The sequence below is a fragment of the Rhynchophorus ferrugineus genome, unplaced genomic scaffold, assembly GCF_030347505.1.
Source record: "Rhynchophorus ferrugineus isolate W39M unplaced genomic scaffold, kcgeb_rfMv2 rfM8, whole genome shotgun sequence".
Lineage (NCBI taxonomy): Eukaryota > Metazoa > Arthropoda > Insecta > Coleoptera > Curculionidae > Rhynchophorus > Rhynchophorus ferrugineus.
In genome coordinates this window covers 3,972,206-3,997,349 of record NW_027472587.1, presented here as the reverse complement: position 1 = coordinate 3,997,349, position 25,144 = coordinate 3,972,206, and the positions used below count along the sequence as shown (strand labels likewise).

At 33.3% G+C, this 25,144-nt stretch overlaps 2 protein-coding genes across 3 annotated transcripts in view; one reads left to right on the top strand and one right to left on the bottom strand.

Annotated features, from left to right (window-relative positions):
- LOC143200523 (uncharacterized) overlaps positions 1-25,144 on the top strand; it is a 601,550-nt gene that overhangs the window by 14,806 nt on the left and 561,600 nt on the right. The gene's annotated exons all lie outside the window — the stretch shown is intronic.
- Positions 10,590-15,796, bottom strand: LOC143201029 (uncharacterized). Its single transcript, XM_076411876.1, has 4 exons — positions 15,190-15,796; positions 14,410-14,905; positions 14,138-14,320; positions 10,590-10,756 (listed from the first exon to the last, which is right to left on the bottom strand). The coding sequence occupies exons 1-4, from the start codon at positions 15,688-15,690 to the stop codon at positions 10,590-10,592; spliced, it is 1,347 nt and encodes a 448-aa protein (XP_076267991.1). The 5' UTR covers positions 15,691-15,796.

Genomic DNA, 25,144 nt, shown 5'->3' with positions numbered 1-25,144 from the left:
AAAGTGAAAAATAATCAAACTTAGATTTTTAAACAAGAAAAAAAAAAACGTTTTAAAATAAAATATGTAAATATGTATATTCTACTATATACATACAATTTAGCTTAATACATGCCTAAACCTATTTATCTATTTACAATATTATTTTAACTACTACCAACTGATTACTTTGAAGTCGGTACCGAGCAACAAATTAGATTTGTTTTGTTTGTAATATAAACATACAATAAAAGATAATTAGGTATTATAAGTAAGTAATATATTTTTTCACGAAAATCTATTGCGGTATGCAATGGTACTGCTTAATACCGGCTTGGTGGCGCAGTGCTAAAGTCGACAGGATGGTCCTCCTACTGTTGCGATAGGCGCGGGTTCGAATCCTTCTTGGCCCTGGTCGTAAATTTATGTTTGTGATTGTTTAATATTTGTGATTCCCCAAGGCAAGAATGCACAATCCGACAAGGAAAATGATCCCAGTCACGCCAGTAACCAGGCTGGGTAAGACCGGATATCTTTTGGGATGATTTCTAAGTTGGTCATTCGTCAGTCGGCAGGCTTAATGCTGAGGACCATGGTTCGGACTCCACGTTAAACTGTAGGTCTAGTCCAGATAAACCCCTAGTTATGTATAAATACCCCGTTATAATTCTTTGCATAGATCTCATTATTGCAATAGATCCCGAAATAGGTCAACACATTTGTTGATTGTTAATGCTATAAATACAAATAAACTATGTATTGTTAAATTATTAAACATTGCTCCTTCTATTTATTAGTTGTTTTTATATTTGATTATTAACATATTCTTCTTTGATAGTATACATTCATTCCTGCGACTCCCTAATTTTTTCAAAAGGTTTTTCAGGTTGCCTTTTATTATTTTTTTTTAAATAATTAATTTTCACGAAAAAATTAGGGAAGTAGTTCATAGAAGAAATTATCAATTGCATCGAATTACTGTTCTTAATTCATGTTGAAATTTTGAAAATAATTATATATTAGCGCAGTAGTAAAATACTTTTATACGTCATTATTTCCACGAAATTTATCCATATATTGCGCTATGCAATAATACACCCTAATAATGATTATATTATTTGAGCCACCATGTCATAAATAGTTATTTTGATAATTTCAAATTCTGACCAAAACTCAATCCGCTTAATGAATATTAAAATAATATAATGATCAATGCGCGTGTATTAGAATAGAGCCAAAATCCAATCCAGTTTCGCGTATAGTAGATTGTTCAATAAGTTCGCTGAGCTTAAACGGATAAGTTTGTTAAAATAAATTTATTTTTCGACATACAGCAGATAAAATTAAGACCACTTTTAGGTCACATATTCCAAATGTTGACATTAACGGACGTGATTTAAGTGATTTAAATAATAAACGCTTTATTGATGCCTTCCAATATCTGTGTCCGTCATTTTTGAAGAACTAAAATATCTATGTCTGATACTTCTTTTCTTTCAGCCCAATCTAAAGTTTGGTTAAATAGTTGTGTTATATGTTGCGCGTCAGTTAATACATGGGAACGTTCTAATCATCCTCACTGTCCATATCTTTTCCTTATTCTTCATCTGCTTATCTTCGTTCCATAAATTTATATCGGCTGAAGTACGTGCAATGACAAAAATATGCAAGACCAGTGCAAAGACGCACTGACAAGGATATCCACAATTGATCGTATTTTTTTCCTAATTACAGTTAAGGGAACATCGTCATCTTCATTATTGGTACAAAAGACATTATTCAAAAATTCTTGAATAGTTTCTTGATTAAAAACATTCCAGGCCATATGCAAATTAAAAACATTTTTTTGCTTCTCCTAGTGTCACTTAATTCAAAGAGTTAGAGATAGGTGAAAGTAGAAACTTTCGGTAGTATTGTTTGGAACTTCTTATTATGTTCTAGTTCATTGGTTGGACTAATGGAGTTACGTTTAATGGCAGATACATGATAAAAATTCACCTATTCTCGCTCATCAGTTGCTGTTCTGGATAACAGCAACAACTCTTTTATTGGCAGGTTCTGTTCTATTAAAAATATTTTGTCTATCAATTAAATACATACGTATCATTAAATTATTTATGGAACATTTGCAATTACAATATCAGTATCATATCCGAGTGGAAAAGCGCTTGAGCAGCCCCCTCAGAAATATACTGCTTGTTATCCAGGCGATTTTTGAACAATCATAATCAAAAGGAATATTATATTTTTTAAATAAGCTCAGATTTTTTCGTTTCCTGTGATGCCAATGATAGCTTGATTTGGAAATGATGTTTATCTGGTAACATTTTCGTTAATTCTTTTAATATATTTTTCTTCGAATGGTTGTAAAAATTTTGGTTTGGCTGAAAATTCTCATTGGGTATAGTTGTCGTAGCAGTCGAATTCCACATCTTTTTTTAAATCGTTGTAGACAGCCACACTAGTTACGAAATTTTCGGCCTCTTCCAGTTTTTCATTTAACAGTTTGGTTCTTTCTTTAATTATTTCGACGCTAATTGGAATATATTTATCCCATTGTTTTAAAAACAACTTATAAGAGGAAATCTCCATTTTAGGTGTCTTGACGCTTAAACTACAACAAAAGCTTAAATTTACAGATTGTTATCTTCGATATCCTTTTCATATTTTTTGACAACCGTGTCATTTTCTCACCTAATGCAACTTCGTCTATGATTTTCTCTTTGTCGCTTAATTTTAAACACTTTATTTATATGATGCGGATGACATATTTATAAAAATGCTGAATGTGTTTAGTGTACTAATAATTCATAAATCAAATGTACTTAAACTTTCACAGCATTGATCAAATGTCATAGAGACTGTCCCAATACAGGTTTACATAAGCGAGCGTAGAGATTGCTGACGTTAGAGCGTTATGGTGGGTGCAGATATGAGCATTCAGAATTCGGAATGATAAAAATATGCAAGATAAGTGCAAAAACGCAATGATAAGAATATCCGCAATTGATTACAGTTAAGGGAACATCATCTTCATTATTGGTACAAGAGACATTGTTCAAAGATTCTTGAATAGTTTCTTGATTAAGAACATTCCATGCTATATGCAAAGTTAAAACAGCTTCTCGTAGTGTCACGTAATACAAATAGTTAGATATATTTCTTTCAGAAGTCTTTGTTTGGACAGATGAAAGTAGAAACTTTCGGTAGTATTGTTTGGTAAACCTTATTATGTTCTAGTCCATTGATTGGTTGGACTAATGGAGTTACATTCAATGGCAGATACATGATAAAAATTCACCTATACTCGCTCCTCAGTTGCTGTTCTGGAGGACAGCAACAATTCTTTTATTGGAAGGTTCTGTTCTATTAGAAAATATTTTGTCTATAAATTAAATACATACGTATCATTAAATTATTAATGGAACATTTGCGATTACAAAATCAGTATCATATCTGAGTGGAAAAGTGTTTGAGAAGTCAGGAATATACTGCTTGTTATCTAGGCGATTTTTGAACAATCATAATCAAAAGGAATATTAAAATTTTTAAATGAGCTCGGAATTTTTTCGTTTCCTGTTATCATTGGCTTGATTTGGAAATGATGTTTTCTCTGGTAACATTTTCGTTAATTTTTTAATAAATTTTTTTTTTCGAATAATTGTACTAATGTTGGTTGTGCTGAAAATTCTCACTAGATATACTCACTCGTCGTAGCAGTCCAATTCCAAATCTTCTTTAAATCTTTGTAGACAGCCACATTAGTTACGAAATTCAGTCTCTTTCAGTTTTTCATTTAACAGTTTGGTCATTTCTTTAATTATTTCGACGCCAATTGGGGTATGTTTATCCCATTATTTTAAAAGCAGCTTATAAGAGGAAATCTCCATTTTAGGCGTCTTTATATTTTTTTGTAAAATTTGTGTTTTCAAATGCTTGAACTTACAGGTTGTTGCCTTCGATAATCCATATCCGCTGTGTTATTTCCGCACCCAATACAACTTTGTCTATGATTTTCGCTTCGTCACTTAATTTTAAACACTTCTTTTATATGGTGCTAATGTGTGTAATGTACTAGCTCAAAATTATAAATCAAATATACTTAAACTTTCACATGATTGATCTAATGTCACAATGTATACTAACAGTCGAATGTCCCGTTGCCAAGAAAGTTTTAGATAATCGAGCCTAGATATTGTAGAAGTTAGGGCGGTATGATGGGTAGAGACCAAAATATACACGAGTAGTTCTGAGTTCGGCGAACAGAGTCGAACAGGTTTGGGTTCCAAAATGGGTTCAAAATTGTATTGCGTATATTAGTTCCAATGTCTGCCTCATGACTTTCAGCGCTTGGCGACGAACAGAATCTTCTCAGGAGCCGCGAATTGGGTCAGTAAATTTGGACGAGAATGGGAAAAACTGGCGGGATTATGAAAACATATGTTATTGTTTTGGTTTCAAGAAAATAACCCTGTTTTTTCTTTGTAATTTAATTATTACTACATAGATGTTTTTGAATGATAAATATATGTTTAATATCTATTAGTGATATAGAAACATGGAAAATTAAAATATGTATATATTCCTGCAGGAATCTTGTGAAATGAAATCTGAAAACGTAGTAGAATTCTATTTTGCAAGATATCTTAAAAATATTAGTTTTTTTTGTTAGTTTTTTATTGTACTGAAGGGAATTATAATTGTATAAAATAAATTTGCATTCTTTATATGTATTGATACTCTTTGTAGTATAGCTTGTCAAATAATATGGAAAAATTATTTGACCACTTGTGAGGGCAAAAATCAATAATATTCTCATATGAAATAATTATTAACAACATAAAAATTAAGTTTACCAAAAGTTGTTGGAACAATATTCTGTAATATATTCTTATTTGGAACATATATGAAAATTATGCAATTACAAGAAATAGCAATCGAAAAATGGTGGAAACTATGCAATAATGCATATTGCTTATAATTTTAGTTAGTTCATAGAACTATTTAAATATTTTAAACATATAAAATAACCACCCATTAATCTTACTGTACACAAAAATTATTTTTTTAACTACTTTCCCATCCTTTCTAACCATAGTTATGTAGTTAGTCTTTGGGACTACCATATTTTATACCTATAATAAAAAATACAGTAATTTTGGAAATTAGTCACATACCTATGTCATTCTTTAGACAGCAGTTATAAAATCACTGCGATATCAATATGTTACTCCTTCATTTTTTCCAATATATGTCTCATTGTGCTTGTTAGGAAGTTTATTTTTTAGTTTATTATTTTAAAAGATACTAGCATACGGACGGTGACTCCTTCCAACTAAATCAATTTGTACCCATCAACTTTTATTATTTTCGTACTACTTAGTCATTGTGTCTGTAATAATTTTAATACAGTTAACAAATATTTCTTTAAAAAACTATTCAAACTATTAGATTATAACCATACGTCATACAGTAAATATAAATTTGTACATGTTTATATACTTGTTGTCTCTATTCTCGACGAATGACTAGCAACTACTAATTGACACTGACTACTTATTGAGCGAGACAGGATAGGAAAAAAACAATACAAAAAGATGATAGAGAGCAAGAAGAGAGCGCACTTAAGCGACACAATGGAGACAGACCCATGGTACGACGTCTGGGAAGTTCAAAGGAAGTCCGGGATCAGGAGGGGGTGATGTTGTGCAATACATAGAAGACGCTCAACCAGAGAATAGAAGGGCATTAGAAAGAGCAATAATAATCAAATACCACTCAAGGCTCGCAGATGAAGAAGTAGTAAAAAATGAAATCATAATGGAAAACCTGCATACTAGAGACTGGCCAAATACTGAACTAGAAGACGATAGAATAGTGGAGTCCAAAGTGGAATTGACAATAGAATCCCTTAAATCGAGTCTGGGGTTCCAAAAGGGAACAGCTGTTGAAAATTTACAACGTCTGTTTAAACACAGGTACTTTTCCATCAGCATGGAAAAGGGCCAACATCTTTTGGTTGAAAAAGAAAGACGGAGAGAGCGCCCCACCAGCCTACTTTCAGTGTTGGGGAAGGTTTTCGACAAAATACCCAACAGAAGAATACAGGTCATTATTGAAAAAAAAATTATGACCATCGATAATACGAATTCAGGAAAGGAGAATCCACGATACACGCTATTGATGATGATGACGATTGATGACCAAGAAAGACATAATGGAAGACATGTGCTGATGATGACGCTTGATCTTAGGAAGGCCTTTAACACAGAAACAGAGCGGAGGGAAATGGAGAGATGTAGGATAGGCTGGAAACTGACAGCTCGCTGTAGCGAGTTTCATGAGGAATTGAACCCTCACCAGCAATAATGTAATAGAATACATTCATAGGGGATCAGTGCCTGGGACCAACGTTCTGGCTCCTGTTCTTGAATTCATGGTTCAGCTACATGGATAGAGCCGAGGTGGGGAGCTGTCAAATCAGATTTCAAGCAATTGTCGACGACCAGGTAATACAGATTAGGAACCGCTACTAAAACAATCATATCGATATGGCATCAGAATCAGAAGCCCTGTGGTTGTGGGGTGGAAGGATGATCAGACCACCAACAATAAAGGCCGACAGTATGACATTGAGGAGGAAGTGTACGGTACTTGGGTATCACGTTTGATAGGTGCCAGAACTTCCAGATGCACTCCAGAAATGTCAAGGAGAAGATATACACCCTGGTAGCAAAGATATGGCGACCATTGAAAAGGCAGAATGTTACCAGGCCAGAGCCACTATACGGAGCGAAAGTGTGGGGCTCGAGAGCGGACGGGAGCACAATTAGGAAATATTTATCCAGCGCAGAGAGACTGATTATGTTGGCTATCAGTGCTGGATATAAGACGACATCAACTGAAGCCCTGAGGACAAAGGTTGGTGTTCCACCGTTGCATATAGAGGAGGTGGTAAAAGGCGCAATGAAACAGAACTGACGCCAGAGATTCACGTTCCGAATCAGAGTTGGAGGAGCCATCGCCAGTTACAACGCGAAATAAAGAGCGAGATCGATTGGAGATGGTAGATGGTCAGATTTGACAGACTGAAACTCACAAAAAAAGCAGTGCAACTAACGATGGGGCATAGGAACATGGCCGCATATATCCAGAGGTTTGGTCCTGGAGAAAGTGGAGGACAGTGCGAATGCGGCGGTGATGTGGAAGATACTGAAGAACAATAGAGTGCTGGCTAGAAATCTATATTTCAGGGCGGATGGGTCTTACCAACTCAGAAACTCGGAGGGGAACAACAAAAGTTCTAATATCGAACTGATTAATGAATGGTTGGAGTTGGTAATCATGACATAAAATTATAAAGCAAACTCTGGAGAGTTGAGTGGTGTAAATAACAATCACGGAACGCACACTAGCATGGCTACAACGGCAGAATGAAACATCGTGATCGGCGGGCAGCATTTGAGTGTTAATATGACTACATGTTTATATAATTATTGTCTCTATTCTCGACTAATGAATTACTTGATGACTTCATTTATACATTTTGTGCCACCAAATAGAGGTAATATTTTTAATATGTGGATTTATTAAGTTTACCTCATACTCATTTACACATATGTGTATATAGCCCTTTAACTTTGGGGCTGAATATATCTTCTGACGATTTTTATGACATATTCTTACCATAATATTCTAACGAATTGATCTCAATCTTATTGGTATTTTCTTCCTTATCATGACTTTGTTTATTCTGTTACTTGCCGTACTTACAATAATTTGATATTGTTTAAAAAAGGCTGAGACGGTACATATTATTTTAGCAATGAACGGTACTTTTCCGGAAAAGGACAGTGTACGCGTACCGTCGAAAAGTGATTAACAAGACATTTTATTTTGTTATGTCATTGTAAAAATTATGGTTATAAACAAAAGAATACGTGTCTCCGAGCCATACAATGAAAACCGTCAAATAATTGTTGGAGGCCGAGACCATTCGCTTCGTTCATGTCTGTACTCATCATTACACTTGATCCTACTGTACGAATTTTGAGTTTACACTAAGCAATGTCTTGATTATTGAGTGTTTACTTTATCGAGCGTTTGCTCAATTTTGCTGGAAAACCATATTTTTTAAAATATTTTGAATTGATGATTTGCACTCAAGGACTTGATGGTTAGACGCGCTTTTTGAATAACGTGGCATCTTTCGGACTTGAACAGGAATATGTTTCACCTTTTACCTACTCGAAATAGTATTTTAATTATATCGGGAATTAGATTTACCTTCCGGGATCGATATTGTTGTTGCTTGGAGATCGCTCGTTACGGCGCCAGCAGCACTAGGCGTTTTTTCTTTGTAGCCATTAATTTCGATTCAGTTAATTAAGATCATTAATTTCTCATTATTCCACCTTCAAAGCGCCTTGATTGGTCGCTAATATCAATTCATCATTTTACGAGGATATCGATCAGGTGTCGGGTCGTTGTTAGAGTACTGGTAATGTTAAGAGTTTTTTAGATATCTCGTAGCTATTTTCGCTTATGAGTCATGTTTGGAAGGGGCTGGTTTTGACGGAAAAACAATCCTGTGGCCAGGATCAGTTATTAGGTTCTGTTGGGGTTTAGAGTTTCAGTCATAAATGTCATGATAAACTTTTTTATAAAATATAGGTTCGTCGCGTATATTTGGTTTAATTTTTGATGTTCATTCATTAATTGTCAAGTGTGTGTGCGTGTGACATATTGAAGTGTTCTGAGTGTTTGTGTATTTATATAAGGTGTTAGACGTATGAGTTTTCGCTTGATTTGAACCCATTTCTTGTCCTAAATAACATATATCCGCGACAAAACTACAGTCACACACACTTCACATATTATATTACAGCTCCTATTAAAAGTAAATTCGTAGCATTTAGATTTTACGATTAAAGAGGATCAGTCAAGGTATTCGCCGACTTAGTTGGCGCAGTGGCCAAGGCGACAGGGCGGTTCACCTGTTGTTGTGACAGTCGCGAGTTCGAATCCTGCTGGTCATGGATGTAGTTTATGTTTGTGATTCTAATTGTAAATGTCTTTATAGGCAGCAGTGGAGAATCCGACAAGAAATAACCATCCCGGTCACGCCAGTAAACAAGCTGGATAAAACCGGTCTTCTGGGATGGTGTCTAAGTTGGTCACTGCCCAGTCAGTAGGATTAATGCCGAGGACCATGGTTCGACCCCTTTCTAAGCAGTAGGTCCAGTCCCTGTTCGTAAAAAGGGGATTTTAAAATGTCTTAAAAAAGTTAAGGTGTTCGTAAACATTAAAAGGAGATCGTTATTGTTTACTTATAAGTTCCGCGTAAGTTCCCCACCCGAACTGCAGGACAAAACTGTAGCACACACATGCTTCATGCTAAAAAAACCAAAATTAAAGTGTCACAAATAGCAAATATAATAAATAGTTCTAGATAATTCTTCATGAATTTTATAAGAGATCCGGAAAATTATATTTTAAAAAATCTAGGAAGCCGGTTAAGGGCCATAAGTAATAAACATTAAGACAGTAAGTAATATTAATAAAATAAGTAATATGTCAACAACGAACGAAATCGTTTCTGCAGCATGTGTAAAATCAAATGCTAAGAAGCTAGAAAGCTCTTACATAAATCATCTAATCAGTAAAAAACAAGAGAAATAGTGTTTACAAATTACCTAAAGAAGAGTCATATAATATTTTCTGACCAAAAAAAAAAACAATTTGGATAGCATTGATGGATATTTTATTATCATCGTCATATTAATTGTTGACCTCTAAACGGTGCGGTGTTGCCGCATCGTTGATATTTTGGGTATTTCAGTTTATTTAGCAATATATATATATATATATATATATATATATATATATATATATATATAAATATATATTATCCAAGGACTTAAACTACATTATATTTAGTTCTTGCTGCTTCCTTCGTTTACTTGCTGTGTTTTCTTGTCAAATCATTCTGATATCGCTATATTTCTCCTTAGTTTCTTCTGTTACTACCTTTTCATTTTAATTTTTCTTGATAAAATTAGATTTAATCACTGCACTAACTTTAATGCATTTGCCATATATGTAAAACAATTAGTATTTATTCTCTCGTCGTACCATCACTTGTTGGCATTTTTCGATTCCTGTTTCTAGCAGGGAGAACAATTGAATGCAATTAATTATTTAAAAATATTATGATTTACAAAACCTAATCAAATGATTAACATAATAACAATTTATCGTTAATTAATACCTTTTTCCATCAACTTTTATTTTCTTTATACTCTTCTAAATTAGCAACATGTGTCACCTATCCAAATATTCCATTTTGAAGTACCTTTCTGTACAAAAATTTAAATAACAAGTCTCCCTTAATTTTATCATATGCTTTTAAAAATTGTATTTCTTTAATAGCAATGCCTTGAAATTGTATTGGTTCGTGGGTTAACTTTATACTATTTAAATCCTATGTCTGCTAAAAGTGTTTGAAGTGATGACATATCCCTTAAAGAGCTGCATATCTCTAAATTTTCCATGGATACTTTCAATACCAACAATTTTCTCTGAAATAATTGCATTAAGTTATTTTAATCTTAAGAAACATTCACTGCTTTTTTAAATTTCACAAATTTAATCTTGAATAGAGCTAGCATTCTATCATGGTATTCAGATACCTTCTTCTCGGTGAATCCATAATTACATTCTTTTTCTTTAATATGAAACATTTTAGTTATAGTGCTCATACCAATAGTATGTACAGCTGCAACATAATAAAAATTTTCTAACAAAACCCGAGCAACTTAATATTTAATAGTATCAATAGCGCATATATATATATATATATATATATATATATATATATATATATATATATATATATATATATATATATATATATATACTAGCTGACCCGACAGACTTCGTCCTGTCAAAAAGATTTGTAATGTGGCAGTTTTTGTGCCTACGTATTTTAAAAAATTCTCCTGAACAGAACCATCACCCTGGTGATAGGGCGTTGTGAATAAAAAATAATTAATTAAAACATATATAAGGATTGAAAAGTAAGTAATCGCTTTATTGTTAATCATGTGAATCATAATTATTATTATTATTATCATTGTAGTGCTTTGTGGTATACGATGTTTTTTGTTTGATTACCTGGCGCATAGATAAACAAATCTGATGGTTTTCCAACACGGGAACAGGCAACATACAATTGACCATGTGAGAAACATCGGTTTTCTAGATTAATACCACAAACACTTAATGATTGCCCCTGTGACTTGTTTATAGTCATAGCAAAAGCAAGCCGCACTGGAAACTGTAGTCGTTTAAACTCAAATGGCACATCAGTCGGAATCATTGGGATGCGCGGTATGAGAACATCTTCTCCTTTATACTTTCCTTTGAGTATAGTTGCTTCTATCACATTGTTTAGTAATTTTTTTATCGCTAACCGTGTACCGTTGCAAAGACGCGGTTGGTTGATATTTCGCAACATTATAACCACCGATCCAACCTTTAATTGAAGATTGTGAGGTGGCAATCCTGGCAAATCCAGCGAGTTTAAAAATTCCGGTGGATAGTTGACTACATCATCTTGATTAGTAGCCGAATCAACTGATTTATATATCCTCAATTCGCCTGTAATTTGTTCTTGAATTTTGAAATTTAATTCATTTACATCTATGTTTTTTGCAGCCAGTATAGCTCGTTCGCTCAACCAATCATGGTTTCTGTAATTTTGAGAAACATCTGGAAACCCCTTCTGAATAAGTTCATCTTTTGATCGAGTTAACTGACAAAAACTTTGAGGAAAGTTAATGCAGCCAGTCAACATGTCTATAGGAAATTTGCCATTACCAATGTCAATGAGTTGTTTAGAGAATATGTTTCCAGATTGGTCATTTTGCAACTCGACACGCATATTCTTGCTTAAATGAAGTACTTTGACATGTTTCCACAAATTGGGGGACTTTAGACATGCATTGAGTTCATCAGCTGGCGTTGATCGTGGAATCACTGGCAATGTTTGACGAAAATCTCCTGCTAATAAAATCATTGCACCACCAAATCGGTTATTATTGCTACGTAGATCTTTTAAGGTTCTGTCTAAAGCCTCCAAAGATTTTTTATGTGCCATCGTGCATTCATCCCAAACAATCAATTTACATTGCTGCAAAACCTTTGCCATTGCAGAGTTCTTCGAAACGTTGCAGGTTGGAGTTTCATTGCTTTGCATATTTAATGGCAATTTTAGTGCTGAATGGGCTGTTCGACCACCTTCAAGCAAAGTTGCTGCGATTCCCGACGAAGCGAGTGCAAGTGCAATTTTATTTTGTGAGCGAATTGTTGCTAATATTAATGAAATCAAAAAAGTTTTTCCTGTACCACCAGGTGCATCTAAGAAGTAAATCCCTCCAGTTTCATCATTTGTTACTTTCATAAGAGTTTCAAATACATACTTCTGTTGTTCATTTAACAGTGGAAGATTTGTTTGAATTAATTCTTTCAAAGCGTTGAGATCATACAGTCTTTCTCGATGCAACTCTTGGTTAAAAGCGTCATGCATTGGACGATTGGGCGCGGTCAGGCCTAATTGAATTAATAGTTTGTTTGACATTATCAAGCACATGTCCTCAATTGAAATCAATGCTTCATTGTACATTTCTTCACTGATTTGTATATTTGGATTTCCCATTCTATTCCGTATTTGATACAAAATATCATCACACATATAATCTTTGTACTTCATCCACAAATCAATTGGGTTTGATGGGAAGCATGTAGATATGATTATAGAAAACAATGTTCGTATTTGATGAGCGTGTGATGATATTACAGCATCATTGAGAGTTTGATCCCAATGAGCGTCATTTTCAAGCAATTGCAAACGTTGACAGGCTTCTCTGTAGGATCCACACAATTCACCATCATGAATGATGTTGGGCCACGTACATTGACTAATAGCAGTCGTAAATAAAAACATTCATCATTGCTTGGATGTACTGAATAAATCCGGCCAATCGCATCGGTGGAATATACATCTGTATATCCTGGAACTGGTTTTCCTTGTTTCCGTCGTATAAATCTCCTTGAGGATTGATTCCAGGTATAATATTTTGGCATTTCAGAATATAGCAATGTTTGTGCGAAATCATCGTTTTGGCATGTCTCAAAAAAACTGGTTAATGTAGTAGATGGTGGCTGAGCAGCTCTTTGTACTGCGTTCTGTGCTGTAAAATACACTCTTTGTCCATTTTCTAAATGCACAGCTAAGTGAACAACAGAAGGGTGTCTCTCATCAATAGGAAAAGAAAATATTCGCCAAACTGCTTCATTACTACTGACATAGCGGCCCATTTGGTATTGGGTAACTTCATCATTAGAATTCTCTGCACCAATTCCAATCACAGCCATATCACTCCCTTTGGTTACATATTTGCAAATGTATTTAATCGATTTCACTGAATGGCAAGATTCAACGTTGATGTGTGCTTTGAATGTCTTTGATAAAATGGGTGAATATGGAACAATCCAACGATTATCTATTTCAATATCTTGTTGATTTAATTTGACAATTGTTGATTTTCCATTGTCTGCTGTCGATCTGCGACGATACAATGGATAACCGTCATTACCAGTAATTGTTTCCGATATTAATGTCCGTGGATATCGTTTTGAACATTTACCATTCATCATACACGGTGAATTTTGATTAAGAGTTCCACAGGGACCATGTATCATGTTTTTGATAACTACCTCATGCAATCCAGGATCTACTTGTACATTAGGGATTTCAGCTGATATCACTGCATCAACTTCATTTGGCCTTATCTTTTCAACCAACCAAATCAAAATGTGTGCATGTGGCAATCCTCGTTTCTGCCACTCCACAGAATACATCCAGCAGCGTGTCTCACCAAACACATTATGTTTTACGATGAAATTCATTAAAGATTTCAACTTTTGTCTAAAGACTCTGGCTGTAATATCATGACGATCAATGGGTGATTGCCCAGGGAATAACTCCTGTTTAATTTCTATCCATTGCGGATTGCATGTAAATGTGATGAACAAATCTGCTGTACCATAATGACGAACATACGACATGGCATCTTGAGCATATTCGTGCATATGCCGAGTTTGGTTTGATTCAACCTGATGAATGTTAATCTCTCCGTTTCAATTTTAACATACATGTCAACAACATATTTGTGATATAATCGCCGACATTTCAATATGTGATTATCTTCATTTTCCCGAATCATTAGGCGGTATGAATAATAGTTCATTGAACTGACTTTTTTGTTGGTTTCAGAACCTGTAAACAGATTTTGTTTTAATAACATTCAAATACATAATATAGTGACTGAGATATTATCGCCATAGCTAAACTAATATTTTAGTTACCTGTAATGGGATTTATCATTTTTATTGATAAATCGTAGCCATCTTCACCTTGCCAAAATATAATGGGATATTGCAGTGCATCATATGAGCGGTGTGTTTCCTTTATACGTTGTAATTGATCATTCCGACGATGTAAAACAATATCACGGGATTCCAAATTTTCTCCAACTACAACGATAGCAACTTCATCAATAGTTGGTGCATTAAAACGTCTTGTATGTTGACCTGCAGGTGTTTTATCAGCTCTGATTACAATTTTGTGATTATCGGATGGCATCAGATCCAGGGCAGTTTTAAACAATATAATCAATTGATTGTGTTGATGAAATAAAGTTTGTAATTGTTGTACAATAGACCTCTTTACTAAATTGTTATGTGCACAACGCAGATCAATTTCTTGTGGTGAATTGCCCATAAAATAAATTTGCAGGAATTTTTTGTCGCTATCTGACACTGGTAACAGTGAACCTGCTCTGTGATATATTTGCCCTTGTATCTGTAAATAAAAAAAATATTATGGTGTGGTATAAATTAATGGATTGTCAGTGATCAAACTTAAATAATATTTGATCTTAAAAAGTATATATTTAGTTTTAACTAATATCTATCAAATATAAAATATAATAAAAGTGTCACTGAAACTGAATCACCATATAATATGATGACTAAGTGATATATTTCGTAATGATTAAGAAATTGAAGATTAGTAACACATCTTAACTTTGGTGACAGAAAATTTTGTTCGCTAAAATAATTATGAGTAACTGCTATAATACATACCTTGAAAGTTGGCATAAAATTTTCCCGAACTGCATTTGTTGCCCCAAATGAAGTCATTTGAAAGCAATTGTTATATTGTTGGATATGTGTCAAAAAGTGTATAGAATCTGTTCCTATTCCTGAAACCAATGAGTACAATGGTTCTGGTGGTGGATCCAATGGTATCAATTTCACTTTACCATTTGCGCAACACAATCCATTGGCTTCGTTTTTGTATTTTAATGCCTTACAGTGTGAGCAAACCAAGTTCATAGAACCAATAACAACACATTGGTAGTTACTGTAGTCAATTGACACATCGTAACTGAAAGCAGCTCGATTCAAACTTGCGCGATTATTAGTTGAATGTCGCGCTCGCGCTTCACGCGTTTGTGATATCCGAATTCTTTCACGTTCACTTCCGTCGTCACGTTCTTGTGCAGTACGATTAGATCGGTAACTAGCTTGGTTTATAGCATTTCTGGTTCTTCTACCTAAATTGCTTCGTCTTATAGGAGGCATATCAAATATAAATTATTTTTTCACTAATCACGAACTAAACAAACACTAACTAACTAAACACTCTGCACAAAACACGATATACGAATTTGTTTCGTGTATCAGTTGACAATTCATCTGTCATCTGTCAAAAGTCATCTGTAACAGACAACTTTTTTTTTTTAAATTTGATATGACTTGAACTCAAATCCTTTTAAGCCGTACGAATTGTTTTATTTATTTAAAATTTGGATATTAAAAATAATAAAACACTGTTGGTAACGCGATTTTTGTTTGACTGATGTAATGACGTGGAAACTGATGCATTTTATCTCGCGTGCCGAAACTAATACAAAAGAAACGCGAGTTTCGGAACGCGACATTAAACTCCTCCAACTATGTATTCTGTGCTCCAACGCACACACGCACATTGTTTTGATAGATATGATCTTTGACGTTAGGAACACACCTACATTGCTTAGACAACAGTGAGTGCTTGTAATTTAATATGAACTTTATACCATAGCAATAAAGCTCAAATTGACTACGTTTTAGTTACAAATCATTTGTATGGGAAAAAGAAAAGGGCTATTTTTAGGGTTTTTCCAGCAATAATTCTAATTTTTCTCGCCGTAAAAACCATCCTTGAACTTCAACGAACATTTTAAAAAAAGATTTGGCCAAATTGGTCCAGGCGTTGTTGAGTTATGCGCTTACCAACACATTTTGCGATTCATTTTTATATATAAGATATATATATATATATATATATATATATATATATATATATATATATATATATATATATATATATATATATATATATATATATATATATATATTATCCAAGGACTTAAACTACATTTAATTAAACAGCCACAATAGGCTGCAGGTTAGAATTATTTTATTTTATTTAAATTGAAATATTTTCCACCATTTTTTTATAAACCACCTTTGGTATTCCGTTGAGGCTTAATCCACCTTTTTTTTATTTTCATTAGAAGATATATTTACCTTTTTATGTTTAGTTCTTGCTTCCTTCGTTTTGTTGCTGTGTTTTCTTGTCAAATCATTCTGATATCGCTATATTTCTCCTTAGTTTCTTCTGTTACTACTTGGGTAAATTTTTCTTGATAAAATTAGGTTTAATAACTGCATTAACTTTAGTGTATTTGCCATATATGTAAAACCATTAGCATTTATTCTCTCGTCGTACCATCACTTGTTGGTATTTTTTTCGATTCCTGTTTCTAGCAGGGAGAACAACTGAATGCAATGAATTATTTAAAAAAATTATGGTTTACAAAACCTAATCAAATGGTTAACATAATAACAATTTACCCTTAATTAATACCTTTTTATATCAACTTTTGTTTTCTTTATACTCTTCTAAATTAGCGACATATGTCATGTGGCCTAATGTTCCATTTTGAAGTACCTTTCTGTACAAAAATTGAAATAACAAGTCTCCCTTAATTTTAATATATGCTTTTAAAAATTATATTCCTTTAACAGCAATGCCTTGATATTGTATTGGACCCCTTCGTGGGTTAACTTTATACTATTTAAATCCTATGTCTGCTAAAAGTGTTTGAAGTGATGACATATTCCTTAAAGAGCTTACCAACAATTTTTTCTGAAATAATTGCATTAAGTTATTTTTATCTTAAAAAACTCTCACTGCTTTTTTAAATTTCACAAATTTAATCTTGAATAGAGCTAACATTCTATTATGGTATGCAGATGCTTTCTTCTCGGTGAATCCAAAATTACATTATTTTTCTTTAATATGAAACATTTTATTTATAGTGCTCATACCAATAGTATGTGCAGCTGCAACATAATAAAAATATTTCCAACAAACCCCGAGCAACTTAATATTTAATAGTATCAATACACCTCTCTAACGCATTTTACCGGTAAGACCGGGTCTATATTGATTGAACAGATTGAATGAAGGTATTGAAACGTAGACGAGTATATATATATATATATATATATATATATATATATATATATATATATATATAGTATCCAAGGACTTAAACTACATTTAATTAAACAGCCACAATAGGCTGCAGGTTAGAATTATTTTATTTAATTTAAATTGAAATATTTTCCACCATTTTTTTATAAACCACCTTTGGTATTCCGTTGAGGCTTAATCCACCTTTTTTTATTTTCATTAGAAGATATATTTACCTTTTTATGTTTAGTTCTTGCTTCCTTCGTTTTGTTGCTGTGTTTTTTTGTCAAATCATTCTGATATCGCTATATTTCTCCTTAGTTTCTTCTGTTACTACCTGTGTAAATTTTTCTTGATAAAATTAGGTTTAATAACTGCATTAACTTTAGTGCATTTGCCATATATGTAAAACAATTAGTATTTATTCTCTCGTCGTACCATCACTTGTTGGTATTTTTTTCGATTCCTGTTTCTAGCAGGGAGAACAACTGAATGCAATGAATTATTTAAAAATATTATGATTTACAAAACTTAATCAAATGATTAACATAATAACAATTTACCGTTAATTAATACCTTTTTCCATCAACTTTTGTTTTCTTTATAGTCTTCTAAATTAGCGACATGTGTCATGTGTCCAAATGTTCCATTTTGAAGTACCTTTCTGTACAAAAATTGAAATAACAAGTCTCCCTTAATTTTATCATATGCTTTTAAAAATTATATTCCTTTAACAGCAATGTCTTGAAATTGTATTGGACCTCTTCGTGGGTTAACTTTATACTATTTAAATCCTCTGTCTGCTAAAAGTGTTTGAAGAGATGACACATCCCTTAAAGAGCTGCATATCTCTAAATTTTCCATGGATACTTTCCATACCAACAATTTTCTCTGAAATAATTGCATTAAGTTATTTTTTGTCTTAAAAAACACTCACTGCTTTTATAAATTTCATAAATTTAATCTTGAATAGAGCTAACATTCTATCGTGGTATGCAGATACTTTCCTCTCGGTGAATCCAAAATTACGTTCTTTTTCTTTAATATGAAACATTTTAGTTATAGTGCTCATACCAATAGTATGAGCAGCTGCAACATAATAAAAATATTTCCAACAAAACCCGAGCAACTTAATATTTAATAGTATCAATACACCTCTCTAACGCATTTTACCGGTAAGACCGGGTCTATATTGATTGAACCGATTGAATGAAGATATTGAGACGTAGACGAGTAGAGACGAAATTTGTTTCTGACTGACTGTTTATTTGGCCTCGGCATTTCTAACCAGAGTAATCAGAAATATTAAGCAGCGATTTCAACTTTATCAAAACAAAAAAAACTACGTTTGCCGGTTGATGACGTCTTATCACTAATGTTTGGAAGAAATCTGCAGGTATTTGACAATCGAACGGCTTTTGCAGGCTGGTTCGGTTACATGTTCGAACGTATCAGACAGGATTGTATCTCTTTTTAACTAGTATAATCGGACGTCAGCATGTAAAATTTAACTTGCCTGCTTTCTTGTCCAGTAAACAGTATTTTCTGAGTTGTTCATTTTATTGTTGTCTTTTATAATTTGAACGTAGCATTGATTTCTACTCAGACATCGCTTCATATGTTTGGGATTCCCTTTAAAGCTATATTTTTCAACCTTCATATGTCGTCCTATTTCATTGATTCATGTCATGATTTCATATCACTAATGTAATTACCTATATTATCAAGATAGTGACCAATATAATGTTTTGTCGAACATTTGTATTTTATTTACCAAGAAATAAAAGTATTTCTTACATTTTGTGGAATATAGAGATTTTTTTCCCTTTCAACTAATCTAAGTTCTTCTATTTTATTGTTATTCAAATCCTTAGGAATTTTTATTTGGGTACTCTTAACTCAAGTGCAAGCTTTTGTTTTGTTTGTTTTCCACCGATCTTTTGTTACAAAAGATCTCGAAGATTCCTCTATTTTATAATACAATTTTAAACTCGATCATCATCACCATCAGTTTGGGGAGAGCGTCCAGTTCTTAACCATGGCTGCTGTTTGTGCTGCAGGATTTCGAACATTCTTCACAAAAGTTGCTATTGACCGTTAGCTCTAGGATGTTGCTCTATGTTTTTTCTGAGCTGTTTGTTTCTCCTTCCATCCGAAATATTTGTGTCGCTACAGAAGCTTGAAAATAATATTTACTACTATTGAGTCATACAGAAAAGTTAGTAAAATAAGCATTCGGAAGAGCGATATTTTTGTCTTGATTATAGTATATCCTCTCTTCCACAAGCAATAACTTAGAGACGGTTAATGGTAACGGTTAAGATTTAGAAGAGCAGGCGATACGTCAGTTGCCCGTCAAACACCGTCAGTCAAATAGCTCTGAAATGTGAATCATATCATGAAAAATGCTCGAAGCCTCAACCTCACCCAAAAGTCAAACACGTAATATTTTATTTTATATCAACTTTTAAAGCAACTTTCCTCTTAATTGTTTACCCTCCCATTAGTCTATTTACGTAAATTTACTTAATTAATTGCGAAACGTCGATAAATATCGTTCTAATAGCTCGCTATTTAAATCACCGCGGAAATTTGTTGACTATTATTCCTTCTGTTTGATTTAATTTCGATCCTAATTTAACGATCAATTAGTTTTTCCATTGGTGAATAGTCGGGACAAAATAACATCGTTAGCTATCGGCTTTATTTTCTGCGATGTTTTCATTTTTCTGCTATTTTAATTTTCTATTCGTTTATAGGTCATTTTTGGGAAACAGTGAAAATACAATTAAAATGTTAATTATTTCAATCGAATTTTTGATGGAAAAGTTTTTGGGTTAGGTTGTTAATGACTGAATGAATAATATTTTCTATTATATTTTCAATATTATATTGGTTCTATGCCTATGTCGAAGGGGTTGTTACATTGATGTATTGTTTTGACGATTTTTAATAGAATTTTGGAGATTTAGACGTATAAGTGTTTTGGCATGTATACAAGGGATAGAGAAAATAATATGAAGAGCTGACATATAATATCACAATATTTATTTATTAACTAGATCTTTGCAATCATTTGCTTTACTTCAACATTGCATTACACAACTTTACTCAGTGTGAGAATTTTATTATTGAGGATGTTGAGATATTCACTCACAGTAATCTGGCCAAAGATCTTAATATGACGGCCAGCTGAATACCACGATATTGGTGACCATATAATAATGAAACCTTCCCCATGCTTGACTGTAGAAAGCAGACATCCCCGATCGTATGCTTCTTTTGGGGTTATCCAAGCATAAACCTGGTAATTTTGTAGAAATAATGTCAACATTGATTTATCGGACTATATCTCATTCTTTTAATCACCAGATTTTATAATACTTGTGCTTCCGTTACGTCGAAGTTCCGCCGTACTATTTTTGTCGAAATGGTAGTACTCAAGTGAATATTGTGTTCTCTGTCACTTTTTCTGCGGTACTTTTATGTTGTCTTGCCACAAGCCACAATATTCCTCTTTACCTATGACTTTCTACTATGTTTTGTGTATGCTGTCATTACCGTCCCTCATGAAACATGATAAAACAAGGTGAAGCTCACACATTTCACCGATCGTTTGTTTTAATCATCCCAAAATAAAGCGTATGATACACTTAAATACCAAGCTACGCGTTGCATTATTTATACGTAGGCAATATTGCCAACATACAACAAGATGTATTATGCTACATGGTGTTCATATTATTTTGTCTATCTCCTGTATAAGATTTTAGTTATCAGATTTATTTCTTATAAACAATCAGTGTTTAACAATTCACAACATCAATGTTCAATCACAACAATAAATCACAATATAATGTTTCTCATAAGGCAATGATAAATCCCCAACATAACAAATTAAATACCAAGTTTTAGATAAAGTTCAACTTTATTAATCAAGATATTCTCTTCCGACACTCACTCACTTTTTTTATAATTTTTCGTCGATCGATTTGTCTTGGATTCCAATATAAGTCCATCTTTGGAAGTCACATTTTCATATAAGTAAATTCTCTTTCTTGGGAGCATTGTTTTGATGTCAGAAAACATCTAGTTGTGACTGAGATTCTTATGTGGCCATACAAATATAGGGTTGCTGACAAAATAATTCCAAGGTTAATTCGTTCAATTTGACTATGGTTGGCCAACTAACATAGTGTACTTTTTAAACTCAGCGCCAGATTGCCATGAGACTACGACATACGTCGTTGTGATTATTGGCAAAGTTTAGGTCTAAGAGAGGTGTATGTATATGTAAAAATCACATCTTGTTATTTTTGAAAAAATATTTTAAATTCTACTTAACGAACGAAACTTTAAGACAAATTTAAGAATAATTCTGATATAACATCCTTATTATATCTGATATTAACAATCCTATGGTTCAAATAGCTCAAAGGCATCATGTTAGTGTCAGAATAATGTGTTTACTTTTCTGACCTATTTAGGTTTTCAGCAAAAGAATTGGTTATAAGTCCAACTTTTTATAACAGATGACTACTATTTCTTCATCCATCTAATTACCGAGTTTACTTAATTTGTTTTATTGTCTAGATACTGTGGTCTCGCGATAATTGTTTGGCATATCGGGTTTTGCGAATTAAAGTTTTTAAAAACATAAAATATTCCATTTTTATGAATTTTAATTCTGATTTCACCTGGGTACTATATATTATATAATGGGTACTGATTAACCCATTATTTCGTCAACTTTGAAACCTGAAAACGTTTCTTTTAATATAAATAAGAGATTAACAACAGACCACATTTTTTATCCAGAATTATAGTGCTAAATATTTGGCCGATCTGATGTTTGCTGACATAGATGTTGATTTTTTCACGACATTTAATATAATACTAAAATATTGACAACAGACAGTAAATATAAATGACATCGATTAATCATCCAGGAGTTAAAGTACTAGTACAGCACCTACAGGAAATGATAGTATTTACGGTTTTAGTAGTAAATTTCATCGGATAAGCTGCAAGACCTTTCCCTTTTCTTAGATGGTACATATGAAAGAATAGAAATAACACAAAGTTTAAATGAGACACTTTCGAACGTTTTTTCCAATTGTTCTATATGTTTCTGAGCCTGACATTATTCAATTAAGATGTTTCAAGCAATTAAAAACCCAAATGCGCCTATTATATTGGTTTGATACATTTGTCCTATAAAGAGTGAATCAGTTCCTACAGGCGTGTCGAAGTAGACTTTTGGATGAGATGTCTTCGGTAGGTTTCAAAAGCTAGATTTCAGATAGATATCAACTTGAGGAATAATTATTGGTTGAAGATGGTTGACAATGACCAATTCAATGCCAGAGCCAAGGCAAAGAATAATCGACGTCCTGCAGCTATTGTGAATATTGGCTGAGAATTAGCCACTTTCCTTGAGTGTCGGCTTTGGATTTATCATGATAAGTTCAACCTTGGAATACAAATCTTGATAATTGACTAAAAAATTATGTTTAATATATAGTATTTAGACTTTTTATATAGAATAATTATAGGGGCTCTCAAACCGATTTTGTTAATTGTATATCTTGTTAAAGTGAAAAATCACCCGATATTTTTTACGCTTTTTTCCTCTCTATATCTAAAACTGATGACCAATTAATTTTCCCACTAACCGATAATGGAGACAAATAAATGTTATTAGTTTTCTGCTAAGTAATTTATATTGACTTTCCATCCGTTATAATCTGAAATTAGCATCTGGTTTTCACCGAGATTTTTTTTCGGAAGTCGTTTCACTTTTTGAGTTAATATATTTGTTTCTATTCTTGTATATCTTATGTTCGTGTCGGTTTATCTTTTAGATAAATGGTTTTATAACGATAAGTTTCTAAGTGTTTTTATATTTTTTTCTTTGTTGTCAGTTTTCGTTTATTTTTCGATTTACGAGTACACAAAACCTTACCCGCGACCCTGGTTTCTTCGCTTTGGATGGCGCCCCTTCCTCCTTCTTCCTCCTCTCTATAAACGACATCTTGCTTCGGGAGTGTAACAGTGTACACATGTCTTGTCTGTAGTGAATATTCGCGTTAAAAAATCATCCCCTCCGCCACGTATTGCGTCAGCAAGCGGCGAGAAACTTTCAACCGCGTAAATTGTTGCTCGAAGTTCAACAGTTTAGGAACCCATCGCGCCGTTACTTTGCAATATTGAAGGTGTTCATGGATAACAGACTCTACACTACTACCAATACTGATGCCGAGTTCAGCTGAAATGTCTCGAACATTCATCCTACGGTCCTCCAAAATGAGTTGTTCTACGCGGTGAATGTTGTCTCGTGTGATGCTGGTTCGCGATCGACGATTATGCGACTCATTCTCGAGGGTTTCGTGGCGATCCTTGAATGCTTTGGCCCATTTAAATACCGCAGCCCTAGTCAGGCACTCGCTATCGAACTAATTTCGCAAACGCAGACAAATTTCCATCTCTTTAAAGCCTTCCTACTCTAAAAACCGAATGACAATACGTTGCGCTACGGCGGTCGACACTTGACGTTCACTCATGGTCATAGCACGCGCGTGGAATATGCGATCCCGACGAAAACTATGCCACACTGTTTGTAAGCTACCCAGCTATCACATATTCAAGCCACGACCTTCAAGACATACATGCAGCAGTTGGTCTCCATCATATTTGAACCACCCTCGTATTTATAATGTATAGAAACACATTTTGAGATTTCTTCTTGTAACTAAGTTTTATTTAAAGACATTTTTACAATGTATTTTATTGAAAGTATTGTCCACCATTAGCTGTTTTTCCGCTTTCTTTTAAGCAACATACTTGTTGAAAAATTCTTCGGTAACAACTGATGTCTGGAGCAATATCTGGTGGATACGATGGGTAGGAGAGTGTTTTCCCTTTTTTATATGTTCCTTTTCTTAATGAATTTTCTACTTATAGCGAAGTATATATTAATGGTATTTCTAGTTCTGGAATCGAGATAGTTCGATTTCTAGTTCGATAGTTAGATTTCTAGTTAGGAATCGAGATATGTAAATGCATTTAGTTGTTCTATTTTTACATCCTTAATGTAGATTTTTATTATTTCTGGTTTTCCCAGGTGTATAATCTGGAGTTAATACTCTTTCACTAATTGAACATCCTTTAATCTTGTTTCAGTCAATATTTTTCGACGCTTTCGAATTTTAATTCTTATTTATAGAACAAATTAGTTAGGAACAAGCATATTACTTTACTGATTAATAGCCATATAAAATTCAATTTTATGCCGATTAATAAAGTTATTAAACGAGTCCATAGATTCTCAAAAGCTCTTTTTCATTGTAGGTGTTTCACTGGAAACGGGAAAATGTTGTGTAGCTTTTTGGATCGTTATATTCACGTTTCTGCTTTGACAAGCAATTAATTTTTCCATTAATGAATAATAGGTAAAATATTGTTGCCGGATTTCCGTCTGTTTGCTTTATATTGGTTATCGACGCTATTGAA

Bases quoted from the DNA above. Each gene is read 5' to 3' on its own strand.
- LOC143201029 (XM_076411876.1), bottom strand. From the start codon at position 15,690: ATGCCTCCTATAAGACGAAGCAATTTAGGTAGAAGAACCAGAAATGCT. The intron at 14,906-15,189 runs GTATGTATTATA...TTTTATTTACAG, and splicing joins ATTTTATGCCAACTTTCAAG to ATACAAGGGCAAATATATCA. The intron at 10,757-14,137 runs GCATATGCACGA...ATTATGTTGCAG, and splicing joins GTTGAATCAAACCAAACTCG to CTGTACATACTATTGGTATG.